The sequence below is a fragment of the Neomonachus schauinslandi genome, chromosome 5 (assembly GCF_002201575.2).
Source record: "Neomonachus schauinslandi chromosome 5, ASM220157v2, whole genome shotgun sequence".
NCBI lineage: Eukaryota > Metazoa > Chordata > Mammalia > Carnivora > Phocidae > Neomonachus > Neomonachus schauinslandi.
This window is the reverse complement of record NC_058407.1, coordinates 103,449,111-103,465,873: the sequence shown is the minus strand read 5'-3', so window position 1 is coordinate 103,465,873 and position 16,763 is coordinate 103,449,111. Positions and strand designations below refer to the sequence as shown.

The 16,763-nt window shown below is 37.4% G+C and overlaps 1 protein-coding gene across 3 annotated transcripts in view; it reads right to left on the bottom strand.

The window, feature by feature from the left end:
• BCL2L13 (BCL2 like 13) overlaps positions 1 to 16,763 on the bottom strand; it is an 86,484-nt gene that overhangs the window by 24,728 nt on the left and 44,993 nt on the right. For 2 of the 3 annotated variants that reach the window (XM_044914976.1, XM_021690823.1), the window contains 3 exons: positions 14,414 to 14,570; positions 9,197 to 9,266; positions 1,068 to 1,211 (listed from right to left, as the gene is read on the bottom strand). In XM_044914976.1, coding sequence (XP_044770911.1) covers positions 1,068 to 1,211; positions 9,197 to 9,266; positions 14,414 to 14,570 — 371 coding nt within the window. The remainder of the gene's footprint in view (positions 1 to 1,067; positions 1,212 to 9,196; positions 9,267 to 14,413; positions 14,571 to 16,763) is intronic. The other variant, XM_021690824.2, reaches the window with a different exon arrangement.

The window sequence follows — 16,763 nt, the reverse complement described above, 5'->3', positions numbered from 1 at the left end:
AGATGGAAACGTCTAATGATAAGATTATAGAGAAACAGATTGTTATGTATCTACACAATGGAATACCAAACACCAACCAATACATCAACCCAGATCATTGGATGATTTAGAGGGTGAAAATAGGTTTGGCAAGATGGGGGAAATCTGGGGTGCCTGGGTGGCTCAGTTGGTTAAGCGACTGCCTTCGGCTCAGGTCATGATCCTGGAGTCCCGGGATCGAGTCCCACATCGGGCTCCCTGCTCAGCAGGGAGTCTTGTTTCTTCCTCTGACCCTCCCCCCCTCATGTGCTCTCTCTCTCTCATTCTCTCTCTCTCAAATAAATAAATAAAATCTTTAAAAAAAAAAAAAAGACTTCTATCTGTAGTATTAAAATTTCATGGGGAAGGAAGGAGATGATTAGGATAAAAATGTCTAAAAAGGATCCTAAAAAATTAATAAATAAAAAGGATCCTTCGAGTGATAATAAAAAAAAGAAAATTGAGAAACAGTGACTGCAGAGAGTCTCAAGAATACAACATAGAGTAAAAAAAAAGCAAGTTTAGAAGAATACATATAGTATATTATTCACATGAAGTTCAAAACATACAAAATAATGTAATTGTTTAGAGACACATATATATGTATGATTAAACTATAATAAAAAAACAGAATTCAGAATAGGAGTTATCCTTGTGAAGTAGATAAGAGCATGCTGAAATCCAGGAGGGGCATATAAAAAAATTCAAAAGTATCGTCCGTTCTTTTCTTCAACTGGGATGGCAAATACATAGGCATTCATTTTATTATTCCTCATCCCTTAATTATTTAAATATTTTTTGTTAGTATAAAATATTTCATAATTAGAACTACTTAAAAGAACGATTTAAAACATCACCTATCAATTTACTGAGGGTAAAATCTTATAGTGAAACCATATGAATAGTTTGCCCCTGATCTTCATGCAATTAATGTTAAATAATATTAAATGATAATATTCATATTAAACCTATGTTGCTAAAAACAACCACAATGAGAAGCTTAACCTTTTTTTAAAGATTAAAAAAAAAAAATACTTAACAGCTCATACCCAGCCACCTTGTTGAGTGATGTACTCTGCTGCATAGTCCTCCAGATATGTCACACCAAACTGTAGCAATGCACTCAGAGGCTCTTGACCACGTCTTGTCAACTCCAAAAGCATTTGTTGTAGCAAAATCAGAGGCACCAAAATCTTCAAGGCAAAGATGAGAGCGTAAAAAACAAACTGAAATTCTTATAATTCATTTTATATGTTCAACTACTAGAAAATTACAACTTGGATGCATCATTATGGAATCTCATTTTTATTATAATAAAGGAATAAAACACTGACCCCTTACTAGAATGTCTGTGAATAATGCATGTAGATTCTATACCATAGGGTGGTAGAAATAATTATTTTATGAAAACAACTGGGCTTGTGTGTATGTGTGTATATGAAACATGTACAGAATTCACTGAAATATTATTTATAATAGCAAAAGACTAGAAACAACCCACCAGGGACTGGTTAAATCAATTTTGGCAAAATATCATGTAGTTGTTAAAAAGGATTAGACTGGGGGCGCCTGAGTGGCTCAGTCGTTAAGCATCTGCCTTCAGCTCAGGTCATGATCCCAGGGTCCTGGGATCGAGCCCCGCATCGGGCTCCCTGCTCCGCGGGGAAGCCTGCTTCTCCCTCTCCCACTCCCCCTGCTTGTGTTCCCTCTCTCGCTGTCTCTCTCTCTGTCAAATAAATAAAATCTTTAAAAAAAAAAAAGAATTAGATTGTTCACTGCCCAATCACCAGGACTTATTTTCAGTGAGAAAAGTGACAGGACAGTGTATGGTACCATTTGTGTTTAAAATACACATACATACACATACACACACATATATACATGTTTGTATAATCCTATAGTATCTCTGGAAAAATATACAAAAACTGGTAATAGTGGTAGCCTAAGAAGAGAATGAAGTAATGGCAACAGGGTGGGAAAATAGTTTTCAATGTATACATTTCTGTACTTACTGCATTTTGTACCACGTGCTTTTTATATCTATTTGAAAATGAGAATTTTTAAAATTATCAGCTATCTTACAAAGTCATCAAAAACCTAAATAGGGGGGACCTAGCTGGCTCAGTCGGTTAAGTGTCTGACTTCCGCTCAGGTCATGATCTCAGGGTCCTGGGATGGAGCCCCATGTCAGGCTCCCTGCTCAGCAGGGAGTCTGCTTGTCCCTCTCCCTCTCCCTCTGTTTCTGCTCTGCTTGTGCTCTCTGTCTTTCTCTCAAATAAATAAAATCTAAAAACAAAACAAAACAAAAAAACCCTAAGGAGGTATTATTATCGTTCCTAATAACCTTGTGGCTCAATATTTAAAAACCATCAAAATTTATGACAGAGGCATACGAGAGTCCCTTGCCTTCCAAAAACAACTAACTGCACATTGAAAAGAATTAAAAGCATTTTCAATCAACCATCTGCATGCAATCTCTTTAGTCTAAACCATCAAGAGGGCTCCACATGCCTGGAAAAGGAATGCAAAAGGAAATGAAACCAATTCCAGTCCCTTGTTACTGAAATGCCAAGGTAATAACTGAGGGATTACAAAATATTTCTGCAGAAAAGGACAAACAGAAAAGACAATGAGTTTATAGTCTTACTAATACTCTTTGGCTTTTAAGTAAAAGCAGTCCTGAGGGAATCTATATCAAAGTCTGAAAGAAAGAATGCAACTAACACGTATCTTCCCTTTTTGATATTGTAAAAGCCCAAAATTTATTTAAAAACCCCTTCCTAACACTAATGGAGGGGTCTAGGGCTATAAAGAAGAATATACTAGGTTTTCTTCACAATTAGAAAACCTGTCATACTATTAAAAACAAAAACAAACAAAAAAACCCACCCCCAAAACCTATTGTTCATCTAGCTCCAGTATTCTGTCTTAGTAAGAGCAGTCAGGTCAGGTATAGCTTGTTGATCAGTCCTACTGACTCCGATCACCATAACTTTAAAGGCCTGAGATGTTCTATACCTCAAAACATTCTAATTTCCCATAATAATCTAATAATATGCAATATTTTAAAGTTATTCATGTTTAAGCTCTATTACCTCTTAGGGAAATGAGTTGCAAACCCTTTATATTTGCTATACAAAATAATACTTATTTTTATTTGTTCCAAATTTTCTCTTTCATGTATCAAAAAGTAGATGCCCTAGTTTTACTATACAATTATCTAGAGATAAATCTGTAATCCCCTTTCACTACTGTCTTGAGTCCTTAATCATATTCCCTCTCATTCACTATACTTTTTAGGCTGAAATTTACTAATCTTTTAGACTGTTCTTCATCTGGCAATTCCTTCACTGCTTTAATCATTTAGATTACCCCTTCCCAGTTCTTCTCCATCCCAATTATATCTTTCTTGAAATGCAGTGTCCAGAGTACAGAAACTTCACTTTATAGGACTAACAAATTCTAACTGTAATATTCTTGATGATACATGCTCTGTCTCTTTTATCTATTTGACATCCTGTCTTCAGAGACCTATATGATGACTTCCATGCCCACTACCTTTTAAATATAATTTAGACTGTCTTTATATAGTTAAACCCACTTACCCTCTAATTTTTGTGATCACACACAAAACCTCTTAAGTTATTTCTACAACCAAGTCCATCAACTTGGCAGTGTACTACCCACAAGAAATTATCACCTTATACCTGATATTTTTTTGCACTCCCTCTCCCACAGTCCTAAAAAAAAAAAAGCTTAAAAAAAAAAACAAAAAACCTGGATCCCCAAGCATCCATTCCTAGAAGGTCCCCACTATTCATATCTCTAAGACTAAAAAGGAACCAAATAGTCTTACTCTTTGAATTCCTCTAAGTCATTTCCTTACTGGATAATAGTAATCCCCACAACACATATAAATTATTTTTCTCTCCAATAACTTTCGTAAAGGAATGCTAAGGTAATTTTGACCATCAAAAAGGAATACCTCCATTCACTGTCTCCCCATAGGTACCATGCTAACAATATTATCTTATTATTAAAGAATGTACAGCTTGCTGGGTACAGAAATGAAGTATATTAATTTATAGCTCCAAGGATCTCTTCCAGTAGAATAGATATTTGTAATGATAAAATACATATTTTGATCCATCAAGTTACTATTTAGTAACCAATTTATAACTTAACAATTCTAGTAAATGTCATATCCCACAAATTTTATCTGTATTGATGAGGTTTGAATGTTTGACCTATGTGCTTCAAAATAAAATTTAAGTGAAAACCAGGCATTATGTACCACCCAGTGTGATGCAACAGGAAATAAGGAACATCACCAATGAAGTATTCTTGCCAAAAAGATTAAACCTGACTATGATTAGGCTTCTAGATCTACCTACCAATGGAAAGGAAATATAGATACAGAGGACTATGTTAAGTGACATCTCAGTGATACAGTCAAAAAAATCCAGAAAGTAGGAAATTTTACAGAAGAAATAACTTGTAAGCAAAGAAAAAATCAAGAGAGAGAGAGAGTAAGCCTACATATAAAAGAGACTTAAGACACATATTACATGATTGCATTTATATGAAATGTCCAGAATAGGCAAATTTAAAGAGACAGAGTAATGTTGTTAGGGGCTTGGAGGAACAGGAAATGGAGAGTGACTACTACAAGGTGTGGGGTTTCTTTATGGGAAGATAAAAATGTTCTGGAATTAGACAATGGAGATGGCTGCATAACTATGTGAATGTGAACCACTGAACTGTATGCTTTAGAAAGGTAAATATAAATTTTATGGTATGAATTATATTTCAATTTTTAAAAAAAAGTAAAGACAACAGACTTATCAGCCAAATGCAATGCATGGACCTTGCTTGCATCACAATTCAAACAAATCATCTTAGAGAAATACCTTTGTGAGACAATTGGAAAAATCTGAATACTAAACAGATTATATGATGATAGAATTACTGTTAATATTATGAGGTATAACTATAATAGTGGTATTATCAGTTGGTTAAAAAAAGAGATACATCCAAAAAAAGGGGGCTACATCATCCTTAAAAATACATACTAATGTATTTATGAATCAAATGATGTCTAGAGCCTACTTCAAAATAATCTGGGGGAGAGTGGGAAATAGAGGAAACAAGACCAGCCATATGTTGATAATTACTGAAGCTGAGTGACAAGATACATGGGATTTGCTATACTATTAGCTGTGCTTTTGTGTATGCTTCAAATTTTAATAAAGATTTAAAAATATTAGTGATTCAATATGTCACTAAAAATTACCCAAGACAATTCATTTATTTTTGCTATTATTTTTCTAAAGTTTATTTATTACACTTTGAACAGCATATACTAACACTATAGCTGGCTCTCTTTTTCCAGTTACAATATTTATTTTATTCTATTATTGTTTTTTAAAAGATTTTGTTTTGGGGACGCCTGGGAGGCTCAGTCATTAAGCGTCTGCCTTCAGCTTGGGTCATGATCCCGGGGTCCTGGGATCGAGCCCCGCATCGGGCTCCCTGCTCAGCAGGGAGTCTGCTTCTCCCTCTCCCGCTCCCCCTGCTTGTGTTCCCTCTCTCGCTGTGTCTCTCTCTGTCAAATAAATAAATAAAACCTTAAAAAAAAAAAAGATTTTATTTTTAAGTAATCTCTGCACCAAACATGGGGCCCAAACCCACAACCCTGAGATTAAGAGTCACATGATCTACTGACTGAGCCAGCCAGGCACCCCTACAGTGTTTATTTTAACAAAAAGAATATAAGGAGGGTGAGAAAAATAGAGGACAGTAAGATGTAAAGTGTGGTGTGTCTCTGCACACCATTTACAGTACCAGAACATTATCAAAATAATTGTTTTTATCAGGGTGAAAAAATACAGTGATTATTAATGTGTCGTGAGCAGTTATGGAATTCTGCAGATAACGTAATTATATCAGCAGTCCAACTGCATGCACAGTGCCTTCAATTAATGTACTTGAGCATAATTACATTTCTGGCAGGGTCTACACCCCCAAGAAAAGGCAAAGGTAAGCATTTCATGGCTTTTTCTCTTTGATGATCATTTTCTTCTTTTTTTCACAGAAGCAGAGAAGTACATAGGAAAAAACAATACCCACGTGGGGACAGGGGAAGAAAGAAAAGAACCCACAATTTGGAGATAATTACTATGTATTATTTAATGTTTTTGCACATATCTCAATTGTTTTTCTAGGCATATACATACCTACATTTATACATGGACCTTTTTTTTTTGGACTTCTCTTTTTTAAAGGACCATACTACTAATACAGGTTTGTGACCAGCTTTTTTCCTCCACTTCTTTTGATATATTCTACCAAGATGCTTTCAGAATCCCTACACAGATAAACAGGTATTCGGTTTATCCCTAATGTGGCATGCTCTGTGGACACTTTTTTTCTCTTTTCTCTGATGCGTGTTTCATTTGAGCCTCAATTACCTACCAGACAACCATATTCTTTTTAGCCCTAGAGGATTTAGTAGGAGAGTAATACTGGATTCAGCAGAGCAAGTAATACTCTAACTGGCATGGCTTATTTATATGAAGTATTTATTCAAGCCACAGCCTTGGCTCTTGGTCCAGCTGAAGGACTAAAATGAAGCAGACAATGGAAAAATCAGAGGGGCGCCTGGGTGGCTCAGTCGTTAAGCGTCTGCCTTTGGCTCAGGTCATGATCCCAGGGTCCTGGGATCGAGCCCCGCATCGGGCTCCCTGCTCCGCGGGAAGCCTGCTTCTCCCTCTCCCACTCCCCCTGCCTGTGTTCCCTCTCTCGCTGTGTCTCTCTCTGTCAAATAAATAAATAAAATCTTTAAAAAAAGAAAAATCAGACAGGTGAAGAGAGACAGTGAAGTCTGGGGTTTAATTCAGATTTTTTTTTTTAGGACAACCCTAGGATCAACGGGAGGAGAACATACAAGAGTTGATTATTAACACTCACTGGACAAGAGGGAAAGGAAGAGAACATAAAATAGGGGAAGAAGGCTAGTAATATTAGGTACCTAAACATGTGTTGTTTGACATACTAAGAAATATATCATAACCAAACTCATTCTTATTTATAAAATAAATAAATGTATTTCAAATACCCAAATAAAAGGTTTTTTTTATTCCAAGAAAGGAAATGAAATAAACTTTTTAAATAAGTTTTTTGCAACTAAATAACATAGTAAAACCCCATAATGGTGACTATTTTGGAACAAGTTTTCATGTGTTAAATCTAACGTAATAGCTACTGTTTACTGAGTGCTTACTATGGTGCCAAGCAAGGTGCTAAAAAAAGCATTTAACCTATATTATGTCGTTTAAGTCTAGTAAAATTTATGAGGTTAGTATTACTAGATCCATTTCACATATGTGAGAATGAAGATTTAGAGAGGCGCCTGGCTGGCTCAGTTAGAAGAGTGTACTACTTTTGATCTCAGGGTCATTAGTTAGAGCCCCATGTTTGGTGTACAGATTATTTAAACAAAACTTAGAAAAGAAAATTAAGATTTAGAGAGGTTAATGAACTGTCCAAAGACATGCATCTAGTCTGTGGCAAAGCTGATATTTGAAACAAGTCCAATTACAAAGCCTATGATGCTAATTATTATGCTATAATGCTTCCAAAGCCTGCATTAAGTGACTAAAAAAATATACATCAATTAGGTACGTAAGGTCACAAGGTCTGACTCATACTATACTATTAACAGTTCTGAGTAGAGGGCAAGGGGTGATCTATTAACAGTTCTGAGTAGAGGGCAAGGGGTGGGGGGATGGGTTAAATAGGTGATGCAGATTAAGGAGTGCATTTGTCATGATGAATACCAAGGGATGTATGGAATTGTTGGATAAAATGAAAACTTTAAAAAAAATCAATTCAGGGGCGCCTGGGTGGCTCAGTTGGTTGAGCGACTGCCTTCGGCTCAGGTCATGATCCTGGAGTCCCTGGATCGAGTCCCGCATCGGGCTCCCTGCTCGGCGGGGAGTCTGCTTCTCCCTCTGACCCTACCCCCTCTCATGTGCTTGCTCTCTCTCATTCTCTCTCTCTCAAATAAATAAAAAAATCTTTGGGCGCCTGGGTGGCTCAGTTGGTTGAGCGACTGCCTTCGGCTCGGGTCATGATCCCAGGGTCCTGGGATCGAGTCCCACATTGGGCTCCCGGCTCAGCGGGGAGCCTGCTTCTCCCTCTCCCACTCCCCCTGCTTGTGTTCCTGCTCTCGCTGTCTCTGTCTCTGTCAAATAAATAAATAAAATCTTTAATAAATAAATAAATAAATAAATAAATAAAATCTTTAAAAAAAAATCAATTCAGAGTAGAGGTGGCTATTTATAAAAATGATTCTACTGAATTTTCTCATTCCTACACAAGATCCTAAGGGCCACACTTCTTCCTCATATTGAGCTGAGTCCTCCCATACTACATTTCCTTAGACTTTCTGCCTTTTCAAGGTGATAAATGGATAATACAGTCTGAGATCATGGGTAAGCAGTATGGTACAGTGGAAAAAAACACTAAAGCTGGAGTCAGAAGATCTGAGATCTCAGCTCTAGCGTTGGTTCCAATATTTCCTAGTCAAGGGGTCCTGGACAAGTCACTTAACTTTTTTCTCTGATTATTCATCTGATCTAACTAAATAAATAACAAAGCAAAAGCTAATAAAATCCATTCTGTCTTCTGCAAAGGATGGTTGTAATGATCCAATGAGATGTGACATCAGATACTTTGTAAACTATAAAACACAAATGGTATTACTCATTTAAGAGAACCAGAAGAACAAAAAAAAAAAGAGAGAGAAAACCAGAAGAAGCGGTCTCCCAAATGAAGCTCTTATTCTTTTACACCCCAAGACATACACACAGGGTAACAAATAACCATCTGGAGATAAATGTCATGTCTAATACAGAGAAGTGAAGAAATGATAGAAAGTTCAGAAGAGATAGGAAGGAAGAATGGCATACTATGGGACACACATTTTTGGGCCAACCAGAATCTCACAGCATTAATCAAAAAACCACTTTAATCAAAAACATCCACTTAACATAATTGGATTTATGCATTAAATAATGAGCTCTAACAGTTTTCTCTTATATGATGTCAACAATTTCTCCTGCACTTTAATCAACGCACTAAAATCTTATAAGAGAAAAGATAATTTGGTTAATACCTTATTCCAGCCGCTGGCATGAACTGTGGTCTCCAGTGTACATTCCCGATATGCCTGATATGTCACTGGCCTGTAGAGATTTTTTTTAAAAGTCTGGGTCACAAAGAAGTAAAATTCTAAATTTCCAGATGAATAAATATACAGTCACTATTCTGTGTTGAACTTTTTGCCAAAGTACCAAAGAATATTCAATATACTGTTTTGTATGAGATGTGGCTTTTAACATTTGGTATGCATTTACTTCAAGTATTCCCTATTGGCTGAGAGGCATGCTATCAGCTTGGAAAAGCAGCTAATAACATAACAAGATAATAATAAATAACACTTTTAAAATAATTGTTTGAAACTCATCCAACAGGATTTCTACGTTGCAGATAAACATACACTTGGGTTATTAAAATAAGATAAAATAGTAACAAAAATGATCTCATTATTAAAAGCACAATTTTAACTTTTTTAAAAGGCAAAAAACTTAAAACATTTCAAAATTAAAGAAACATGTCACTGAAAGACCTCTCAAATTGAGGATATAAAGAGTTGGACTAAACAAGGCCAGTAAACGGAGCTCTATTTTTAACTTGGAGTCTTACGATATAAAATCCTGGAGGGCAGAGATAAGCCTTTTTGATTATTTCCATGTAAGTTATAGTCATACGAAAACTGAAATCACTGAGTGATGACAACAACACTCACTAATTTACTGACAGACTTTAGTTACTATGTGTAAGACTTGGTTTCATGTACAAATTAACAACCAACAAAAAATACTTGGTACCAAGTAGCATCTGAAAGCATCAACAGCCTGAAAATCAGATTTAATAAAATTTACCCCCCTATTTTTGTGGGCAAAGTATTAACATATATGTAAAAAAGGGGAGAAGTCTTGCTTTTTTTTTTTTTAAAGATTTTATTTATTTATTTATTTATTTATTATTCTTATGTTAATCCCCATACAATACATCATTAGTTTTAGATGAAGTGTTCCATGATTCATTGTTTGTGCATAACACCCAGTGCTCCATGCAGAATGTGCTCTCCTCAATACCCACCACCAGGCTAACCCATCCTCCCACCCCCCTCCCCTAGAAGTCTTGCTTTTATAGGATTTCAAAATCCATTCCAAAGGCATTTTCTGCTCTGACTTGGGTCTGTGAGCTCTCCAGCCTATGAAATTTAGTAATTGAGGACAGCTACCACTTATCAGTAGCCTACTGTTCAGTTTTATATTTTTATATATTTATATTTTATATTATATAGTATCATTTTACACATTAGGAAACTGAAGCTCAGAAAAGCTAAGAGACTATCCAAAATCCACATAGCTGGCAACCAGCAATGCAGGAATTCACACCCAACTAGATCTGCGTCCAAAGGCTACACTACCCCTTTTTAAATTAGGATTTTGAAACATGCCACAATAATGCCTCAATGCCACATGTGGCTAATGGTCATTTGAAATGCAGCTAGTGATAAGCTGAAAGCATAATAACACACTAGATTTCTAAGACTTAGTAAGGAAAAAAAATGTAAAATAGCTCATTAATATTTTTATATTGAGTACCTGTTAAAACTATAAATTTTTAATATCCTGGGTTGAATAAAATAGATTAAAAAATCTTAATTTTTGGGGCGCCTGGGTGGCTCAGTCGTTAAGCGTCTGCCTTCGGCTCAGGTCATGATCCCAGGGTCCTGGGATCGAGCCCCGCATCGGGCTCCCTGCTCCGCGGGAAGCCTGCTTCTCCCTCTCCCACTCTCCCTGCTTGTGTTCCTGCTCTCGCGCTCTCTCTCTCTCTCTGTCAAATAAATAAATCTTTAAAAAAAAAAAAATCTTAATTTTTAATGTGGTTGCTAGGAAATTTTAAATTGCATTTCATGACTTGCATTTTATCTGTTGTACAGTGCTGGTTTACATACTTCAGAAACCAGTTCTGATGACACAGGTATCATTCTTTTACACAAGTCAATATAAAATCAATACCATAGTGATGCTGAAAGGAGGTAAGATATATGGGATGGCCTTTTTAAGAAGATGTTATGTACTACCTTCCTGATATTGTATGACCATTAAAGTAAGCTTAGAATTTTTTAGAAGCCTTGGGCTGAATAGTAGGTAGTTATAAAACCTGAACTTCAGACACTATACAGTCTACCTACCTATATTCTCCCTGAAGTTTACTTGCGTCTATCAGTCCCTTCACTTCCTTTCCTGAACTGTTTGATGCTGCTGTAGATCACAGTAGTCCTTATTGGTAGTTTGTCTATCAGGCTAAAGTACTTTAGCATCCTTCAGAATGAAACATGATTTGAATCATTATATGTACACACATATATGCACATAAAAGATCCAGCAGACTAAAACATTCAAAGGAAATCTAATACATAGAAAAGCAAGTAGCTGAAAAACCAGACCTATCTAATGAGGTATCTGAACAGAGCAAAGAAGAAAAAGGGGCAGGGGGAACCTTTTCACACTGCTGGTGCTTGGCTATACGAAGAGTTCAGGTTAATTTCCCACTTGAACTGAACTGTCTCAAGAAGTAGGTGGTATTTTCCACCTTACAAATTATTCCCATCAACCTGTATAATACTTCCAGTTCATCATCAGTTAGCTATTAGTAACAGAGCTTAACAACTTTAAAAAGTAGATTCCTAAAAAAAAAATTTATTGGGGTGCCTGGGTGGCTCAGTCGTTAAGTGTCTGCCTTCGGCTCAGGTCATGATCCCAGGGTCCTGGGATCGAGCCCCATATTGGGCTCCCTGCTCGGCGGGAAGCCTGCTTCTCCTTCTCCCACTCCCCCTGCTTGTGTTCCCTCTCTCGCTGTGTCTCTCTCTGTCGAATAAATAAATAAAATCTTAAAAAAAAAAAAATTTATTCATAAAGAGGCCTGACTCTGATATACAACCAGAGGTACCAATTTAAAAAATAATTATGTCAGGGGGCGCCTGGGTGGCTCAGTCGTTAAGCGTCTGCCTTCGGCTCAGGTCAGGATCCCAGGGTCCTGGGATCCAGCCCTGCATCGGGCTCCCTGCTCCGCGGGAAGCCTGCTTCTCCCTCTCCCACTCCCCCTGCTTGTGTTCCCTCTCTCGCTGTGTCTCTCTCTGTCAAATAAATAAATAAATAAATAAATATGTCAGAAGCACCCGGATGGCTCAGTCGGTGGAGTATATGACTCTTGATCTTGGGGTTGTGAGTACAAGCCCCACTATAGGTATAGAAATTACTTAAAAATGAAATATTTAAATAAATAAATAAAAATAAGAAATAATTACATCAGTATTCAGGGTTTGGGGAAAAAAAACCACCAAGTATTCACCTGACTATATATTTTTAAATACAATTTACTTTGCAGTGAGGGGCGCCTGGGTGGCTCAGTCATTAGGCGTCTGCCTTCAACTCAGGTCAAGATCCCAGGGTCCTGGGATCGAGCCCCACATCAGGCTCCCTGTTCTGTGGGAGGCCTGCTTCTCCCTCTCCCACTCCCCCTGCTTGTGTTCCCTCTCTCGCTGTGCCTCTCTCTGTCAAACAAATAAAATATTAAAAAAAAAAAAATTTACTTTGCAGTGAGAAGATATCAATTTTTCCTGTAGATTATGAAAAGTATGCCAAAAAAATACTTTACCTATACGATACTGTTCTTCAGAGAGCTTATAATATCCCAGTAAAGTTAAAATTAATAGATGGGGAAATTTATTCTTTTTTTTCAAAGGTGCCTTTTTTCCAGGCGCCCCTAGATGGGGAAATTTAGATATAGAATGAAATGGTTTGCGTAAAGCCACAAATAGTTTGTATCAAAGTTGGAGACAGAATTTTTTGCCTTCTAATCTCAGTTATTTTACTTCCAGTCCCAATAGCTTTTATAGCTTTTGTTTTTGTTTTTGTCAAAACAGTAGGTTTCTTCAAATCTTACATTTAAAAATGTATGAAAATATAGCTATTCTATGGGGTGCCTGGGTGGCTCAGTTGTTTAAGCGACTGCCTTCAGCTCAGGTCATGATCCTGGAGTCCCACATCGGGCTCCCTGCTTAGCAGGGAGTCTGCTTCTCCCTCTGACCCTCGCCCCTCTCATGTGTACTCTCTCTCTCTCAAATAAATAAATAAAATCTTTAAATATATATATATATATGTATATATATATATGGCTATTTTAGTTTGAGAAGGGTTGGCAAAGTCCTAACAAGCCCCACCCATTCACCCTGTCCCTCACGTTCTCAGGACCCCTAAGCTCCACAGAACATTCTAAAAGCCACCACTGTACACCCAAATTTCCTATTTAACTTTTATGCTCTGACACCCATAATCTTCTCTTCACATTTCTTTTTAAACTTTTCTATATATAAAGTTAAGAAAGTCCAAATATGATTTTCATTTCAGTATCCTATACATAACTTGGATTTTTTACATTTGCTCATGTTACCAGAATATGCAGAAACAAACTGAATTTTCCTTAAACTCCAACTGCTTCCTTCTGACAAATGATAACATACAATTTTTGCCTATGTGGAAATAAGGAATTACCTTACTACACCAGTAATCTGGCATCTGAATTTTAACCTTTTTAGTGAAGAAACAGTCTTCATCCTGTTTTAGATGTCATTCTTCATTAAAACAATGTTTTTCTAATTCATACCAATTCTTTAATGATTCTCAGCAAATTAGAGGAAAAGAATTTTTAAGATGTACAATAAATGACTTGGTTCTATTTTAATATACTTTCACTGCGAGCTTCTTGCCTTGAGCTTTAACAGTCAAAACCATGGTTAGTACAGAAGTTCCCACTATAAGAATGTGGCAGCACTTCCATGGACAGATGTGCAACCGCAGTTTAGCAACATTTGGGATACCTAAAATACTGATATGATGTTAACCCCACGTTACAATGCATAAAACCCTAACCATTATATTTATGTTGGCCCCCAGACAGAATGGTAGTAAAAAGTGGTCAGGACAAGTGAAATAGCTCGTATTTACACTTACAGCTCAACAAGTAAACACAAATGATCAAATCCATGTCGGAACAGTTAAATCACCACTTTGATGTAAAAGTTGTCATTCAAAACACAAACAGAGATGCTTCAGGAAAGCAAAGAAAGAAAAAGTAAAGTGAGAAAAGAAGTGACACCATTCACCTAAAACAAAGCCTTAACCAATCCAGTGCTGCATGACAGATTCAGAGACTACTTAGAGAAGCATGTTCCCACTCAGCAATGGTAACTCACTGGCTGAGGAGCATTTGCAATGCCTTTTGTAGAGGCTCTTTCAGTTCCTGTGATACTTTTCCCCCAAGATGAGCCAAGCAGTCTTCCACGGAGCTTTCCGGGTTAGCAGGGCTGAACACAGGAGAAGTATGACGATCAAAGCCTGTGCTGGTGAATGCTGAAGACAGTAAAAGAAAAACCTATTTTAATAAATAATACCAAAGTTGTGCTGCAGGGGAGCTTGGTTGGCTCAGCTGAAAGAGTTCCGGGTCATGAGTTCAAGCCCCACACTGGGAATAGAGATTACTAAAAAAAAAACCAAAACTCAAATCTGAGAAAAAAAAAAGTTGTGCTATAAAAACTCAAGGGATTAAGATGCCTACTATTGGAAACAAGCTAATGGTTATAAGCCACTTAAAAAAGTCAGACAGTCATTATGGGATATTAATCTTTCCTGAACACAAGGCTTAACAGGTCCTAGTTTAGAGATTTTTTTTTTAAAGGGAAGATTTTTATGGAAAATCTTAGTTTTAAAAGAACAAAAAGACTAAACTGACATGCTAAAATACACAAGCCAAGGGGCGCCTGGGTGGTTCACTTGGTTAAATGTCCAACTCTTGATTTCAACTCAGGTCATAATCTCAGGGTTGTGAGATCGAGCCCCATGATGGACTCCGAGCTCAGGGTGGAATCTGCTTAAGATTCTCTCTCTCTGCCCCTCCCCCCACTCTGATGTGCCCACGCTCTCTCCCTCTCAAATAAACAAATTAAATCTTTAAAAAAAAAATACACAGGGGCACCTGGGTGGCTCAGTCAGTTGGGCATCTGCCTTTGGTTCAGGTCATGATCCCAGGGTCCTGGGGTTGAGCCTGATGATGGGCTCCCTGCTCAGCAGGGAGTGTGCTTCTCCTTTCCCTCTGCCCCTCCCCGCCACTCATGCTCGCTCTCATGCTCTCTCTCAAACAAATAAATATTTTCTAAAAAATACATAAGCCAATTTAGTATGTTACTACATACCAGTTTCATGCAAGATGATAAATGGAAAGCAACTCCTAGCTCTATCATCCCACTCTTAGTATTTTAAGATTTCATTTTTACCTTTATATATATGGCACTTCTTTTTTTTTTTTTTTAAAGATTTTATTTATTTATTTGAGACAGACAGAATGAGAGAGAGAGAGCACATGAGAGGGGGAAGGGTCAGAGGCAGAAGCAGGCTCCCTGCCGAGCAGGGAGCCCGATGCGGGACTCGATCCCGGGACTCCAGGATCATGACCTGAGCCGAAGGCAGTCGCTTAACCAACTGAGCCACCCAGGCGCCCTATATATGGCACTTCTTAAACCAGATTCTAATCAGTTTATTCCACCTGATGGGATGAGTCAATTACTCTCATGCCTTTTTTTAAAAAGCTTTTTATTTAAGGGGTGCCTGGGTGGCTCAGTCGGTTAAACATCTGCCTTCAGCTCAGGTCATGATCTCGGGGTCCTGGGATCCAGCCCTGCACTGGGATCCCTGCACAGAGGAGTCTGGCTTCTCCCTCTCTCTCTGCCTGCCCACCCCCCTCCCAGCTCGTGTGCACATGCTCTCTCTCAAATAAATAAATAAATAAAATCTTAAAAAAATAAATAAAAAGTTTTTAAATTCCAGTATAGTTAACATACACTGTTATATTGTTTCACATGTACAATATAGTGATTCAACAATTCTGTAACTTTCATTTCCTTTTTTATTTTTTATTTCTATTTTTTTATTTTACTATGTTATGTTAATCACCATACATTACATCATTAGTTTTTGATGTCGGTTCCATGATTCATTTCTTGTGTATAACACCTAGTGCTCCATTCACTAGATGCCCTCTTTAATACCCATCACCAGGCTAACCCATTCACCCACCCCCTACCCCTCTAGAACACTCTGTTTCTCAGAGTCCAAAGTCTCTCATGGTTCATCTACCCCACCGATTTCCCCCCCTTCATTTCTCCCTTCCTACTATCTTCTTTTTTTTAACATATAATGTATTATATGTTTCAGAGGTACAGGTCTGTGATTCAACAGTCTTGAACAATTCATAGCACTCACCATAGCACATACCCTCCCCAATGTCTATCACCCAGCCATCCCATCCCTTCCACCCCCCACCACTCCAACAACCCTCAGTTTGTTTCCTGAGATTAAGATTTCCTCCTATCAGTGAGGTCATATGATACATGTCTTTCCCTGATTGACTTATTTCGCTCAGCATAAACCCTCCAGTTCTATCCACATCGTTGCAAATGGCAAGATTCATTCCTTTTGATTGATGCATAATATTCCATTGTGCATATATACCACATCTTCTTTATCCATTCATCTGTCAATGGGCATCTT